This window comes from Nicotiana tabacum, chromosome 11 (genome assembly GCF_000715075.1).
Source record: "Nicotiana tabacum cultivar K326 chromosome 11, ASM71507v2, whole genome shotgun sequence".
NCBI lineage: Eukaryota > Viridiplantae > Streptophyta > Magnoliopsida > Solanales > Solanaceae > Nicotiana > Nicotiana tabacum.
Window position 1 is genome coordinate 27,086,660 of NC_134090.1, and position 17,741 is coordinate 27,104,400.

Sequence of the window (17,741 nt, forward strand, 5' to 3'; positions counted from 1 at the left end):
AGGAGGAGGTTCCGGCCCCAACAGTTCCAGTGGCCCCAACTCAGGTCCCAAAGGCGTTCATTACCACCCCAGTTCTTCAGGACGCTCTGGTCCGATTGGTGGGCCTCATGGAGAGTGTCACTCGAGCGGGTTTGCTTCCAATAGCACCAGCCAGTTCTCAGGCTGGAGGAGGGGCTCAGACTCCCGCTACTCGCACTCCGGAGCAGGTAGCTCCCCAGATTCAGGTCCCAGTGGTTCAGCAAGCAGAGGTAGTTCAGCCGGGTGTGGTGGCTCAAACCGGCGATGGAGCGGCTATGTCCGCCGATGCTTTGTGGAGACTAGACAGATTCACTAAGCTCTTCACTACTACTTTCAACGGAGCTCTTTCTGAGGATCCCCAGGATTTCCTATATAGTTGCCACGAGGTTCTTAGGAACATAGGCATTGTTGAGACCAATAGGGTCGATTTTGCTGCATTTCGCTTATCTGGATCCGCCAAGACTTGGTGGAGGGATTATTGCTTAGTCAGGCCAGCTGGGTCGCCATCTTTGACATGGGAGCAGTTTTCAGTGTTGTTTCTGCAGAAGTTTCTCCCCGTGACTCACAGAGAGGCCTTCCGGAGGCAGTTTGAGTGCCTCCAACAGGGTTCCATGGCGGTCACCCAGTATGAGACCAGGTTCATTGATCTAGCTCGCCATGCTCTTGTCATACTTCCCACCGAGAGAGAGAGAGGGTGAGGAGGTTTATTGATGGTCTTATTCAGCCGATTCATCTTCAGATGGCCAAGGAGGCCGGGAGTGAGATCACATTTCAGGAGGCGGCCAATGTGACCCGCCGAGTTGAGATGGTTCTATCACAAGGAGGTGGTCATAGGTCGGATAAGAGGCCCCGTCATTCGGGCAAATTCAGTGGTACCTCGTCTGGAGGTAGAGATTCATATGGTAGAGGCCATCCTCCTAGGCCCTTTCAGTCAGCTCTTTAGGTCTCCCATGGTACTCCAGGTGGTCGTGGTTCTCAAACGCACTATTCTGATTAGCAGTCTTACAGTGCACTATCAGCACCTACCAGTGCACCGCCGCTTCAGAGTTTCCAGGGTCGTCAGCCCCAGCAGCCAAGGGCTTGTTTTACTTGTGGCGACACGAGGCACATTGCTAGGTATTGCCCTCGAGCTTCGAGCAGTTTTCCGCATCAGGGTTCTCGTGCTATGGTACAGGCACCGGATGTTCCACAGCCTGCCCAGCCAGTTAAAGGTAGGGGTAGAGGTGCTAGGGGTGGAGGTAGAGGTCCTAGAGGTGGAGCTCAGGCCGCCAGAGGTAGAGGCCAGCCAGCAGCAGGCCGTCCCAAAGAGGTAGTTCAGGGTGGTAGGGCCTAGCCCCGATGCTACGCCCTTCCAGCTAGGCCCGAGGCTGAGGCTTCAGATGTAGTTATTACAGGTACCATTCTGGTTTGTGATTGAGATGCTTCAGTGTTATTTGATCTGGGGTCTACGTATTCGTATGTGTCAACTTATTTTGCACTATACCTGGTCATGCCTAGTGATTCATTGAGTATGCATGTTTATGTGTCTACACCGATGGGTGATTCTATCGTGGTCGATCGAGTTCATCGTTCTTGTATTGTAGTGATTGGAGGTCTTGAGACTCGTGTTGATTTGTTGCTTTTAGATATGGTCGATTTCGATGTTATATTGGGGATGGACTGGTTATCCTCGTACCACGCTATCTTGGATTGCCATGCCAAGACTGTGACCCTAGCATTACTAGATTTGCCCCGTTTAGAGTGGAGATGGACTCTTGGTCATTCTACCCGCAGTGTTATCTCGTATGTGAAGGCTCGACGTATGGTCGAGAAGGGGTGTTTGGCCTATTTGGCACATGTTCGTGATTCTAGCGCGGAGGTCCCTTCTATTGATTCTGTGCCCATTGTTTGGGAGTTTCCTGAGGTTTTCCCTTCAGACCTGTCGGGTATGCCGCCCGACAGAGATATTAATTTTTGCATTGATTTGACTCCGGGCACCCAGCCCATTTCTATTCCGCCATACCGTATGGCCCCGCCTGAGTTGAAAGAATTGAAGGAGCAGTTACAGGACTTGCTTGAGAAGGGTTTCATTAGACCCAGCGTTTCACTTGGGGTGCGCCGGTGTTGTTTGTTAAGAAAAAGGATGGTTCGATGAGGATGTGCATTGATTACCGGCAGTTGAACAAGGTCACAATCAAGAATAAGTATCCACTGCCGAGGATTGATGATTTATTCGTTAAGCTTCAAGGTTCCAAGGTATTTTCAAAGATTGACTTGAGATCTGGCTACCATCAGTTGAGGATTAGGGCATCCGATGTCCCTAAGACAGCATTCCGTACTCGGTACGAGCATTACGAGTTCTTAGTTATGTCATTTGGGTTGACCAATGCCCCAGCAACCTTTATGGATTTGATGAACCGAGTGTTCAGGCCTTATTTGGACTCGTTCGTGATAGTCTTCATTGATGATATTTTGATATATTCCCGCAGCCGGGAGGAGCACGAGCAACATCTTAGAGTTGTTCTTCAGACCTTGAGGGATAGTCAGTTATATGCTAAGTTCTCGAAATGTGAGTTCTGGTTGAGCTCAGCTGCATTTCTGGGTCATATCGTATCCGCAGAGGGTATTCAGGTTGATCCGAAGAAGATTGAGGCAGTCAAGAACTGGCCTAGACCAGCATCAGCTACAGAGATTCTGAGTTTCTTGGGATTGGCAGGCTACTATTGTCGGTTCGTGGAGGGATTTTCATCTATTGCAGCCCCGATGACCAGGTTGACTCAGAAGGTTGCCCAGTTCAAATGGTCAGACGAGTGTGAGGCGAGCTTTCAGAGGCTTAAGACAGCTCTGACTACGGCACTGGTGTTAGTTCTGCCCACAAGTTCAAGGCCTTACACCGTTTATTATGATGCATCTCGCATTGGGCTTGGTGTAGTGTTGATGCAGGAGGGCAAGGTCATTGCCTATGCTTCGAGGCAGTTGAAGATTCATGAGAAGAACTATCCAGTGCATGATTTAGAGTTGGCAGCCATTGTTCACGCATTGAAGATTTGGAGGCACTATCTGTATGGCGTGGCATGTGAGGTGTTCACTGATCACAAGAGTCTTCAGTATTTGTTCAAGCAAAAGGAATTGAATTTGAGGCAGAGGAGGTGGTTGGAGTTGTTGAAGGATTATGATATCACTATCTTATATCACCCGGGAAAGGCCAACGTGGTGGCCGATGCTTTGAGTAGAAAGTCAGCTAGTATGGGCAATCTTGCTTATATTCCAGTCGGTGAGAGGCCGTTTGCTTTGGATGTTCAGGCTTTAGCCAATCAATTTGTGAGATTGGATATTTCTGAGCCTAGTCGAGTATTAGCTTGCACGGTAGCTCGTTCTTCTTTATTGGATCGTATCCGTGATCGGCAGTATTATGATCCCCATTTGTGTGTCCTTAGAGACACGGTGCAGCGCGGAGGTGCCAAGCAGGTCACCTTAGATGATGATGGAGTTTTGAGATTGCAGGGTCGAGTTTGTGTGCCTAATGTGGATGGGCTCTGAGAATTGATTTTAGAGGAGGCCCATAGCTCCCGATACTCTATTCATCCGGGCACCGCAAAAATGTATCACGATTTGCGACAACGTTATTGGTGGCGTAGAATGAAGAAGGATATTGTTGCATATGTGGCTCGGTGTTTAAATTGTCAACAGGTTAAGTATTAGCATCAGAGACCTGGTGGTTTGTTTCAGAGGATTGAGCTTCCCGAGTGAAAGTGGGAGCGGATCACTATGGACTTAATAGTTGGACTCCCGCAGGCTCGGAGGAAGTTCGACGCAGTATGGGTCATTGTTGATAGGCTGACCAAGTCAGCGCATTTCATTCCTATGGCAGTCTCCTATTCATCCGAGAGGTTAGCTGAGATCTATATCCGGGAGATTATTCGCCTTTATGGGGTGCCGGTATCCATCATTTCGGACCGAGGTACGCAGTTTACCTCGCGCTTTTGGAGAGCAGTTCAGCGAGAATTAGGCACTCAGATTGAGTTGAGTACAACATTTCATCCTCAGACGGACGGGCAGTCCGAGCGGACTATTCAGATTTTGGAGGATATGCTATGAGCTTGTGTCATTGACTTCGAAGGATCGTGGTATCAGTTCTTACCTTTATCAGAGTTTGACTACAACAACAGCTACCAGTCAAGCATCCATATGGCTCCCTATGAGGCTTTATATGGTAGGCGGTGTCGATCTCCGGTTGGATGGTTTGAGTCGGGAGAGGCTCGATTGTTGGGTACAAATCTAGTTTAGGAGGCCTTGGGCAAGGTCAGGATTATGCAGGACAGGCTCCATACAGCTCAGGACAGGCAAAAGAGCTATGCAGATCGTAAGGTTCGAGATGTGGCTTTTATAGTTGGTGAGCGGGTGTTGCTCCGAGTGTCGCCTATGAAGGGAGTGATGAGATTTGGGAAGAAGGGCAAGCTTAGCCCTAGGTTCATTGGTCCATTTGAGATTCTTGATCGAGTGGGAGAGGTGGCCTATAGACTTGCATTGTCGCCGAGCTTATCAGCCGTGCATCCAGTTTTTCATGTGTCCATGTTTCGGAGGTATCATGGCGATCCATCCCACGTGTTAGATTTCAGCACTGTCCAGTTGGACAAGGACTTGTCCTATGAGGAGGAGCCGGTAGCTATTCTAGACCGGCAGGTTCGTCAGTTGAGATCCAAGAGTTTCCCTTCTGTTCGTGTTCAGTGGAGAGGTCAGCCTCCTGAGGCATCGACCTGGGAGTCCGAGTCCGATATGCGGGACTGTTATCCTCACCTTTTCCCCGACTCAGGTACTTCTTTCTTCTGTCCGTTCGAGGACGAACGGTTGTTTTAGAGGTGGAGAATATGACGACCCAAAGGGCCATCACCTGTTTTCTTACCCATTATGTGCTTCCGAGGCCTTGAAAACCTCATTTAGAGTTGCTTCGATTTGCGTGTGCAGTCCGGGCGCATAGCCGGAAAGCTTAAATATGAATGTCTGTGAAAAATGCTAAGTTTTGATATTAAAATAAATAAAATTTGACTTCGATCAATATTTTGGGTAAACGGACCCGGACTCGCGATTTGACGGTCTCGGAGGGTCCGTAGGAAAATATGGGACTTGGGCGTATGCCCGGAATCGGATTCCGAGGTCCTAAGCCCGAGAAATGAATTTTTGAGTAAAAATTATTTTCTAAAATTGTTAAGGAAAATTGAAATGAAAATTGATTAGAACGTGTTGGTATCGGGCCCGTATTTTGGTTCTGGCACGCGGTACAAGTCTTATATGTGATTTAAGAGGTTTCTGTAAAGTTTGGTTAAAATCGGACGTCGTTTGATGTGTTTCGGACTTGAATTCCTAAATTTGAACTTGATGGAGTTTTTGAAAATTTCATTAATCTTGAGGTTTAATTCGATGTTCATGATGTTATTTTGGCGATTTGATTACACGAATATGTTCGTAGAATATTTTTGAGGTTGTGTATATACTTGGGTTAGAGTTTCGAGGGCTCGGGTGAGTTTCGAGTAGGTTCCGGGATGCCTTAAGCTTAAAAAGATCAGATGTTGCAGGTTCAGGAAATATTGCAGGTCTCTGAACCCTCTTGCGCGGTCCGCGAGAAATCGTGTGCGGCCGTAGAGGGGCCACCGCGTCCGCGGTCGCCTTTGAGCGGTCTGCGGTGGATGTTGTACAGCCACGGTTGGCTTTGTGCGGTCCGCACAGGGCTATGATCTGCAGGTCTTCAGGGAGGCCTGTGCGGCCGCGGTCCACACAGGGAGTTTCAGAGGGGTATAAATTCACGTGAATTTCAGTTATTTTTACACTTTTCAAAACCCCAAAACGTAAGAGGCGATTTTCTAAACAACTTTTCTTCTCCAAAACGATTGGTAAGTGATTTCTAACTCATTTTCTTCATTTCTTAACATCTTTTAACATGATTTCAACTTCAAATCAAAGATTTTCATGGGGAAATTGGGTGTTTTGGGTAGAACCTAGGTTTTCTAAAATTGGGGATTCGGACCTCAATTTGAGGTTCGATTTCAAAACAAACCATATATTTGGATTTGTGGGGAAATGGGTAACCGGGTTTTGGTCCGAACCTCGAATTTCGACCACGTGGGCCCGGGGGCATTTTTGACCTTTTTGGGTAAAACCTTGTAAAACTTATTTTCATGCATTGGGGTTGACTCATTTAGCATTTATTGATGTAATTAAGTAACTTATGACTAGATTCGAGCGGATTGGTAGTGGAATCAAGAGGTAAAGCTATAATTGAGACTTGGGTGGTATTTAAGGCATCGAGGTAAGTGTTTGGTCTAACCTTAACTTGAGGGATTAGGAGTGGAGTCATATTTGCTACTTGCTTCTTGTTGAGTACGACGTATAGGCATGGTGACGAGCATCTATACGTTGGTGTCGAGCATGACAGTGAGTCTTAAATTGAAAGTGGTTGTGTCCTTAAATGACATTTCAGATGCTTTAATTAATGATCTTCTATATTGCGCAAAGAATTGTTCTATCCTCGCAGATCTTATTTATGTTTGAGCATTGTCATTATTTGGGTTGAGTACAAGCTAAGTTAAGATTGGTTATAGCTGATTCTGCCTTGCCGGGATGATTGTTTCGATATCTTTGTTCCCTTACCGGGAAACTATTATATTGCTTTTGTTCCCTCGCCAGGAGGTTATTATATCGCTTATGTTCCCTTGCCGGGATTTCTTGTAATTGTGTGATGAAATGGGAGGGGGTGGTACGCCTACCACAAGATATCATGAAATGGGAGCGGATGGTACGCCTACCACAAGATATTATAAAATGGGAGCGGGTGGTACGCCTACCACAAGATATTATGAAATGGAAACTGGTGGTACGCCTGCCACAAGATATTATGAAATGGGTGTGGGTGGTACGCCTACCACAAGATATTATGAAATGGGAGCGGGTGGTACGCCTACCACAAGATATTATGAAATGGGAGCGGGTGGTACGCCTACCACAAGATATTATGAAATGAGAGCGGGTGGTATGCCTACCACGAGAAATAATGAAATGGGAGCGGGTGGTACGCCTACCACGAGATATGAGAAATGGGATCGGGTTGCACGCCTGCAACAAGACGAAACTGAAAGTGAAAGTTGCCTTTATTTTCTTCATTTGTGATAGAAGTTATATTGCTAGCTTCCTTATTATTCCTTGTTATTTTCTTTTAACTGCTATCTCCGAAGCATGTTTTCCTTCCCCAGCTTTAAGTGATTATTACTTGTTTACTTTTCCGCCATATATTGTATAACTGCACAGGTTTATCTGGAGTCTAGTCCTAGCCTCGTCACTACCTCACCGGGGTTAGGCTAGACACTTACCAGCACATGGGGTCAGTTGTGCTGATGCTACACTCTATGCTCTTTTGCACAGATCCAGGTCCTAGACAGCAGTAGTAGCGCAAGAGCCAACCTTCAGTCCAGTGAGACACCGAGGTAGCCTTGCAGGCGTCCGCAGGCCTGGCGTCTCGTCTATCTTTTATTTTAGTCTGTTATCTCATGTATTCGAGACAAACAATTTATATTCTTTCAAACGGTTGTATTTAGTACTCCTCGAAGTTCGTGAGTAATGTGACACCAGTTCTTGGGTAGAGGCATATGTTGATTCTCGCATTATTATTTCGTCTTCTTTAATTTAAGTCTTCCGCATAATTATTTAATTCTGTTGCTTCATGTTATCATTGACTATTATTAAAAGAAGTAATTGTTAATTAAGTAAGCAGTTAAGGATTGGCTTGTCTAGCTCACATTAGTAGGTGCCATCACGACTCCCGATGGTGGAAAATTCGGGTCGTGATAATTATATACCGTAATGGTATACTGTTAGGTAATTGTGTTCTTCTTCGATTATTATAGTATACTGTTGCAGTATATTGTATACTATAATAGTATATTGCTACAATATAGCTATATACTCCTACAACATATTATATACCATAGCAGTATACTATTAAGTAACTGTGTTTTTCTTCGATTTTCAGCGGAAAGATTCGATCTCAATTGTTTACCTCGAAAAATGTGGGTAACAATTAAATATGATTTATGGTTTTAAAAATATGTGATTTATTCCAATACTAGTGAATGTACAAATAATATTAAGTTTAAGTAAGAAGAATTGATGAACCAAACCAGTGTTGTTAGAGCAATAAGGACCTCGAGCTCGATTATCTCGGGGGTCTCGAGGTGAGCTAAGAGCAATAAAGTATGAACAATAAAGTAAAGACAATAAAGCCGAAGAACAATTGTTAAGCACGGTAAACAAGAAAAGCAGAGTGGAATGTTCTATATTGCAGTGAATGGGATGATCCTTACAAATAATTTGGGTCCCCTTTATATAGGAGGGGAAAACCTTAATATGGTACATTTCAAATTATGATAAAGAATTCTATTGGTACAACTGTATAACATCCTAGTACGGACTTGTACTATTTCATACAAATCTTATCTCATAATTTATGACCTGATCCACATGTCCTTGAGAAATTCCCGCTCTTTCTTGAGTGTCCTCGAAATTGTACTGCCCTCGAGACAGATCATGATGGGTCTCCGATTTGCTTCTCGAGGTGTACTTCGAACTTCCCGAACTCGGGCTCGGAGTGTAATCAAGTCTCCAAAATAGAGTTCTCTGATTTCTACCGTATATATCAATCATCTCAAATCAACTTCAAATGTGCTCAAATTTCAGTATGAACTTCCAGAAGGTACTATAAGCAAGATTTAATAACCCCACTTTGAATCAAATAAGAAATCTTCAAAAACAAAAATTGAGCTTCAAGCCAACAATGGTGGATATTCAAACACATATAAAAATTCAGATTCGGGAAGCTTACTTGAAGATACTATAAGCAATATTTTATAGCACCCACATCGAATCAAACAATAAATTTTCAAAATAAAATTTCAAATTTAGAAGCTTCAAGCTCAACAATGGTGGGTCTTCATACACACAAAAATCATAAGGAAAGAAGGTAGAGCAATAGCTTGGGTTGACCATCTTAATGAAGATCGATCTGGCAGAGAAGAAGTAGATCCATTCAAGTCCACTACCCGGTAATCTTGCAAAAATGAAGTCGAATGTTTTTAACATTATGTACTTCAAATGAGAAGATGGGAGGGTCGGGTAAATAGTTTGGGCTGCATAGGTAGAAGTAAATAGTTTAGACTTGAGTATTAAAGGGTAAATAGTTTGGGCATATAAAGTGAGATTTTCCCGACATAAAACCCACATCTTTTATCACTTTATTATTAGGATTTTGATGTAAGGGTTATGTCAATAAAAAGAAAATTAGGGACATGTTCAAAAGATGAATGATCAATTTCATTGATATTTGATTCTGCAATAAACACAATTTTTGCAATAATTAAACGGATAATTGATATACCTTTTTCTTTCAAAATTTTTAAGGCAATATATAATCCTGATAGTTAATTTTCCTTTCGAGCATATATTGGAGGAGTATGTATTTCATAGTCAAGTTAATATTGAAATCCATATAGGCATATACTAATTGTGTTTTGGCCTTCTCTCTCTCTCTCTCTATATATATATATATATATATATATATATATATATATATATATATATATATATATATATATATATATATTTTTTAGTAATTAATAGGAAAATAGTGGCACCTAAATGAAACAGAGTAGTAACAACTTTCTCTCTTCTGGGCACTGCGCCCAGTAAACCTCACAACATCCCAAAATGGCCGGAGACCTGTTTGAAGATTTGCCTCCTCCGGCAGCGCCACTAACTTCCGTCAATGGTTCCGCCGTCACTCTTACTGAGGCTTCGGAAGCACCCCCACCACCGCAACCTCCACTTCCGCCTCCTGCTCTGAAGAGTGCCCTCAAACGTTCCAAACCACCTGCAGAATCACAGCCTGAAAGTAGGTCAATTTTCTGTTCTTACCCATAATAAGTTCGAACTTTCTAGGGTTTGTGTTCCAAGTTTGATCAAATAGATAGGTGGCTTGTTTAATTTTAAGTTCCTCTACTTCAATTCGGGTTGTTGTGGTGCTCCTTTTTCGAATTTTCCAATCCTTCAGGTCAATTTTGGTGGCGGACAAAAAAATTTAAATTGGGAGCTAGAAAAGGCTGCAACCTCAATCCAATTGTTGCGTCCTGTTACTCTAGTGATACAAGCTGAAGCAAATTAGTCTATGCATGTAGGCTATATTAATTGAGAATATGTTTTAGGCTTTAGCACTACTACAGTAGGTAGCAGTGCTTTCTAGGAGTGGTTTAACCTTTCAGATATTTGTACCTTTAGGCTTTAGAAAATATACAGAACTCCTAATGCTTTTTATTTACATTTGCATCATTGGCCTGAGATGATAAATGGAGAAAGTTATTATCCATATAGATCCAACTTGTTTGGGATTGAGGCATAGTAATAGTAATAGTCATAGTAGTAGTAGTAGTTGTTGTGATTTAGTATTGCAAAGAAAGAGGCCATATATGCTATTTTATGATTGAGGCGTACTTCATGGATTAATCTATCCACTTTCTGTGATACATATTCTAGCAATTCATGTTTTGAGCATTTCTCTCGTTCATGGTCCTAGGCCTACAACTTGTTACTATTTGTTTGTTGTTGTTTGGTGAATATTTGAGTTGGGTAAAGTAAGTGGCTGTTGATGACTTGCAGCTTCTGCTCCTGAAAAACGACTGAGGTTTAAAACAACCACGGATGCCTCAGAGACGCAAGTTATTGAAGCCATGCAAAAAATAGCATCACATATAAAGAACATTCCAAAGTTTAGTAAAGCGTCAAAGCTTGCATTGCAGCTGATTCATGCTGGCAGTGTAAAGCCTGCAACTAGTGACCATTTCTTTGCCATTCTTGAAGCTGCAATGTCATCGCCTACCACCTGTAATGAGCCCTCTGTACGAGCAGATTATCACGAGTTGTTCACAGCTGTGCAAGATACAATTGAAGTAAGCAGTGCATCATTTGTTTACAAGCAGTTTTGTTTGATTCTTCTTATAGTGTAATTTATCTGATTATAATTTTTTTCATATGCAGTGTCTTTCAAAGAAACAGCAAAATATGATAACTACATGGACCATGAGGGCGGTGGTGGCTAATGACCTCTTCACCGATGACAGTTTCGTGGTATGCTTTCGTTTCATTTTACTTGCAACTTGCAAGCGCCTCTATTTCAGCAGAGTTCTATTTGGTTTTTTACTAAGAGTTTCATGCATTTTTATTCTGGAATTAGATCAATCACTTTGAAGGCACTCATTTTGTTAAGTATTATGAAGGCACTTTAATGAGAAGCTCTTCTTCACTTAGATTCCTTGCAATTTGATCTGATGTTGGGTTATAGACTGCGTGTCTACTATTTAGTTCAGTGAGGAGTTGTATGAAGCTTCTGGATTTTTCAAAATAGTAACACTTTCGCTCATGTAGGGAGTAAGGAGTCTGGAATTGCATGGTTGACTCAAAAGGAAATGGTTGTTGAAAGTCAAGAGAGTGTTAGGTTCTCCAACTACCAAACATGTACTTTTACAAAGTTACCATTCTCAAAAAAAAAAAGTTAATTTACAAAGAGAAAACAAGTGAGGTCTTGCAAACTATTTAGGTGAGAAAAGAAAGCTTCTAGTCTATCAACTAATAAAAAAAAGATTTTAGGTTATCAATCCGTATTAGGGAGCCCATATGAAAGATGAACCCATTACAAGCTCATTCAACAGAGGCTCGGTGATGGCTGGAGAGTGACAGCGACATGATAATCTTACTTGGCATAAATTGAACATTGAGATAGAAGTATTACTGCTACATACAAAATGTAGAACGGGTAGCTAGGAGACTAGATAGAGTATGATTTTTCACCTTATAGACACTTTTGCTTGGCTTGAATAGGCTGACTGCCGAATGAAATGAGCTCTGCAATTTTGAGCTTGAGCTCGAGAACAACTGACACCCAGTTTAGCCAAGATCGAATAGCCTGTGATCCAGCTCAGCTTGGTCTTTGTCTGAAAGCTAGTCCCGTAAGATTTCTTTACCTCAGAATGAGCCAATGAGGGGCTGTGCTTTAATAACAAAATGCTAGGTTCGTAGGAGGCATTTGCGAGGTGCTGCTTGACCTTATAGTTGAACCTAAAGGTTTCTTGATTCAATCAAATTTCTGGCTTGAGGCAGAGCAGTTTTATGTATGTTTGTTGTAAAACGAGAAGGATAGAACACCAAACAGAGTGCAAGTGACATTTGAATTGACTTTGCTAAAATATTACTGATCAACTGAACCTCTCATTTCACACCATTGAGCAAACATTGTTGGCAAAGTCCGCAATTGCTTAAAATTTTTCAGATTTAAGAGTTGATGAAGAATTTTATGAGTTTATTGTATCATAGCAAGAGGGGCTTAGATGCCGGTGTCTAAAAGCAATCATAATTAGCATGTTTTCAGAAGCAAAAATGGACATATTGCATCTTACCCTTTTGGTTTTATTCCACATGCAAAATGAAAGATTAACAACCTATATGAAATCTGAAACTGCACCTTCTTCTCTTGGTCCTTTCCTCTATTTCCTTTGAGCTTATAATATATCTCTGCTGGGCAGTTGGCATGTCAAACAAGGGCTATTACTGTTTTCAATTATGTGGTTAAACTGCATATTATTTTCTTATGGTGAAAGCACCTACATGACATCTAGGTGCCTGGCAACTTCTATGAGAAACACTCTGAATCTCTAAGTAGGTACTTCTTGTTCGCAAACATGGATAACATCAGCTAGCATGTAATACATTTATTGCTCCAATCAAGATTGGCCTGAACTGCAAAAATTCCATTGGAATTTTTATGCTGGTTTAGGTATAGACTTGAAGAAGAGGTATCTTTAAAGCCATTGCATGTTTTAGTGGAAGACGCAGAACTGGATGCAAGTTGGGCGTGGTCTGGTAATTTTTTCTACTGACTTATCGTTAAAAGCAAAAGGCAAAACAGAAAAACATTGACACTCTGAACTGCCAGGAGTTGAAATATCACATCCCGCAGGTCCAAATGAGACTAAGAATAGTTTCAACGATCCTTATTAGTGGACTTGTTGTGAGTTAATGCGAGTTTAGTAGCGAGTTTAGTAGTTTTGACTGGTTAGCTTCCTTTATTCCACTTTATTTTATTTTGACGTCTTCTATTCCTGTTTATTGCAATATCTTTGACTCTCCAAGACACTTCAATCATCTTATTGGATATTTAGACTTCTAACTACAATGATTTCAGGACTAGCTCAATTTTGTATTGTTGATATTTGACCTATTTCAATAGCAGATCATAATGTTATGTATACGGATAGCTTAGAAAATTTATCTCACCCACTATGATATTAACATGTTTGAATAATAATAATAATGACAATAACAATAATAATAATAATAATAGTAATAATAATAATAATGTGTTTGAATGCTCTATTTTTTTAATTTTAATTTTTTTTTGTATGAATAGTTTTACTTTCCATATATAAGTTTGAAAAACTCTAGGAATACAAAAACAAGAGCGATCAAAATTTTGATATATATCTGGAGTAACAAACCAAGAAGGTTTTCAAGGCTGATCCAACATTGTGCTCAAAGTTCATTCACTGGCAGTTGGAGTGGTCTGCCTTTTATAAGCGTTTAATTTTCAGTGTCACTGATCAAACGATTTTCTGGAAGTGTTTGCAAGGCTGATCTCGAGCTTGGCGCCTTGATTTTAGCAACCTCCTTTCCACTAGGATCTTTTGTGACCTGTAGCTCTTTCAACATCTTTGTAAGCTTCCTCAAGCTTAAATCTTGCAAAGATTGCTTACTGTCATTACCAGCAATGCCTTTGTAGACTGGTTCTGGGACAGCATTAGGTATGAGAGAAGCTAGGGGAGGAAGAGCATGAGCAGCAATATCCACATTACTCGCAGCATGATCAATTTTAGATTCTTCCATAGGTTCTTCTCCAGCAACTACTTCTGAAACATGTAAACACTGCTGACTTCCACTCACCTTAACCTCACATTCACCTTCCTGGGCAGCAGCATCAGGTGTGAGAGAAGCCAAGGGTGGAAGACCATGAGCTGCATTATCCACATTAGCCTCAGCATAATCAACTTCAGATTCTTCCATGGATTCTTCTTCCCCGGCAACTTCAAGAGCATCAACTTCACTATCCATATTAGCCTCAGCTTGATCAACATCAAATTCTTCCATGGGTTCTTCTTCTTTAGCAACTTCCAGACCACGATCCACATTAGCGTCAGCATGATCAACTTCATATTCTTCCATGGGTTCTTCTCCAGCATCTTCCATGTTAGCTTCGGAAGCATCTTTCAAACACCGCTGACTTCCACTCACCTTAGCGTCCTCGTCGTTAAATTGCCCCAATGGATTCATCTCATGGAAATCTATGTTAGTGTCTGGATTGACACTTGCAGGTTCTCCCATTAACTCGTCCTTTCCTGCAAGAGCGATTAACTCTTCCTGAATGCTCTATGCAAGAGCGATTCACTACTTAATTTGAGAAAGTTACTCAGATCGTAAAACATTCACTACCATATAGCATTTTCAGTCTTACAATTGCTCTGTAGAACTTACCTTCATTCAAATTGTGGAATATAAGTTTTATACCACAACTATAAGACCGACAATGTTATATGGTAGTGAATGTTGGGCCGCTAAAGTCCAACATATCCACAAGATGAGTGTTGCAGAGATACGGATGCTAAGATGGATGTGCACAAGATTAGATAAGACTAATAATGACCGCATTCGCCAGAAGGTGCAAGTAGCATGCATTGAAGATAAAAGTAGAGAAGGTCGCTTGAGATGTTTTGGTCATGCGTCGACCTATAGATTCGTCCGTATGTTTAAAATCATGGTGAATGAAGGTGTTATGGGTAGACCTAAAATTGCATGGAAGGAAGTTGTCTCGAAAGATCTAAAGACTTAGCTAAAGATAGGACACAATGGAAGAAAAAGATCCATATAGATGATATCTACTAGTTGGAAATAAGTGTTAGTCTTCTCTAGTTAGAGAACTTCTAATATTATTATTATTATTATTATTATTATTATTATTATTATTATTATTATTATTATTATTATTATTATTATTATTATTATTATTATTATTATTTATTTATTTATTTATTTATTTACTTTTCTTGTTTGGTATGATGATGACATGAGTTGAGCTTAAATGAAGAAGTGATGATTCATATTGCCGGCTCCGACTTCTTTGGGATTGAGGCGTAGTAGTTGTTGCTGCTGTACTCAGACCTTATCAATTCTGTGCTGCTTATCTTCCCGTAGAAGTACTTTCATTATTCGTCACCAGCAGATATTACAAAGTAAAAGGCAAACAAGTATTTGATTATAGTGTTGGTAGTTGATGCTTTATTAGAGATCATGTGACACAACTGTTTCTGCTGTTTGTGTGTTAAGTGCTGTCACGTGAGCATATAGATGGAGTGTTCTACTCTGGTCCTAGCTTTTCCTACATGAAGATCTAATATTCCAACTACTCTCTTGAGGACAACCTCAATTTCAATGACTACCCTCACCCTTTGGGAATTCTTTTGACTATGCCATCCATATTGCTAATCTAAGGCAAGCAAATAGAGACAGGTTATTTTCATCTGGTCACATGACCAGCACATGTGCAAAATCCCTTTAGGTTTGATGGTCTGATGGTTTGGAGAGAAAAAATTCTCGCTTTTGGCCTACTTGAAGGATGTTTTTTGTAAAGAGTGATACTTAAGAACTAATATTTGAAGGGCATTGGTCAAATTTTGTTACTCTGCTATAAACAAGTCCTTAAATTTGTTTCCTCCAGTTATCCGTAATTCTGATAGTTTTTAATCTACTGTTTTTTTCTCTGCTGTGTTGCACTCCAGTTTTCAAAAGCAACTGGGAGAATTAAAGAAGCAATTTCAAATATTCCTGTTGCAACTGAAGATGATGATGTAGAAGAGGCTGCTTGTTTGGAAGAAACGACCGAAGCTGAGAATGAAGATGCCCCGACGGGCAATAAAGAAGAGAGTGATCCATTTGGACTTGATGCTTTGATTCCGAGCACATCAAAGAAAGACGACAAATCAAAGGGGAAGAGGGTGACCCTGGCTAAAGCAAGAAAAGGAGAAGAAGAAGAAGAAGAAGATGAAGAAGAAACCAAGAGATTCCTGAGATCACAGCGAGAAGCCTTGATTTCCTGTTTAGAAATTGCCGCGAACCGTTACAGAACGCCATGGTCGAGTTTCTATGAACTATTAAAGCTTTGTTATGTCCTTCAGCTAATTAAAATGTCAAATACGCTATTATCTTACGATTTCTCATAGGTTGTTACTTTTATTTGTTAGGTGCCAAACAGCTATTGACATCTTAGTCAAGCATGCATTTGATAATATTTCAAGGTTCACCTCCCGACAGAGGGATGCTATTGGAAAACTTTGGGCTTCTGTCCGTGAACAGCAAGTTCGGAGGAAGCAAGGGAAATCTGTGTCTGGGAAACTTGATGTAAATGCTTTCGAGCATCTCCAGGCAAAATATGCAACTGAGAAGATCAGCATCCGGCGTGCTGTTGGAGGCAGTGGGGATCGGAAGTGTCAACAGTGGCTTGGTTGATTTGATTTCTTTAGTAATGCAATTTAAAGCAAGGCACATCTGGTTGGAAAATTAGTCTTTGCTAGTTATGATTGTATTTTCTCTGAGAAAGAGGACTAACATTTGTGCAAGGACATGAATTCCATGGTGAGCAAAAGTGAAACACTACCAACCTTTTTTTCGTTCCCTTGTGTGTCTTAGTGAAATATTACACTGTTAGATGTTGAAAGTACTTTAACATTCCTATGACTGATGTCACTTCCATCGTCTCATTTGTCGTTACTAGGGGTGGAAATATGGTTAAAAGAAAACAGTTAACCACCTATTATTCACTAAAAAATGGGTTGGATAATCAACTTTTTAAAAACGGGTCAAATATGGATAAGAACTATATTATCCATTTAGAAAATGGATAACCAATGGGTCTAACTTTTACATTTGTAAAGCATCAAATTGGGGGTTCCTCAAGTTAGGGAGATTAAGAATTCTTCCAAAAGTGATCATATGCAATAAGTCATGGATAATATGGTTACTCATGTTATCCGCCGGTTAATCCGTTTTTTATTCGTTTTAAATATAGGTCGGGGTCGGATAATTTATCTGTTTTTTCATTACCCGTTTTTGACCCAAATCATATCTGACACGGCCCGCCCGTTTGCCACTCATATCGTTACTATTGGAATTGTATTGTCGTTGCATAGAACATGGCATGCTTTACCAATATGAGTAACTTCATATAGAAGGTGCTAGAGTTATTTGAAGGTAAGAGAACCTAATTAAACATTGGAAATAATAAGATTTTCTGTTTCGAAAAGAATAACACTATCGCCAATTGTGGGGCTGAAACTATGGGTGTTTAACGGGTGGACCGGGTCGGGCTGGGTAGGAAATTTTAGTATACGTACGGGTTATGGTCCAGGCCGGTTATGAGTTGGGGCCTACCGAGTTTAACGGGTTTGGGTTCATCTGGATAAAAATTGAACCGTAAGGGTTACGGGTTGATGAGGCCGAGCCGGGCCGGGCCGGGTTTAGTGTTATTTTTAATTATTTTTTTTTGTATTTTGTATAATTATTGTAAGTTATATTAATACAAAGTAAAAATATAAAGAATACAAGGAAGA

The 17,741-nt window shown here is 41.0% G+C and overlaps 1 protein-coding gene across 1 annotated transcript; it reads left to right on the forward strand.

Moving 5' to 3' along the window:
• The first annotated feature begins 9,686 nt into the window (after positions 1-9,686).
• Positions 9,687-16,806, forward strand: LOC107805993 (uncharacterized). Its single transcript, XM_016630108.2, has 5 exons — positions 9,687-9,931; positions 10,693-10,982; positions 11,071-11,160; positions 15,915-16,267; positions 16,377-16,806. The coding sequence occupies exons 1-5, from the start codon at positions 9,748-9,750 to the stop codon at positions 16,639-16,641; spliced, it is 1,182 nt and encodes a 393-aa protein (XP_016485594.1). The 5' UTR covers positions 9,687-9,747; the 3' UTR covers positions 16,642-16,806.
• The last annotated feature ends 935 nt before the right edge of the window (positions 16,807-17,741 follow it).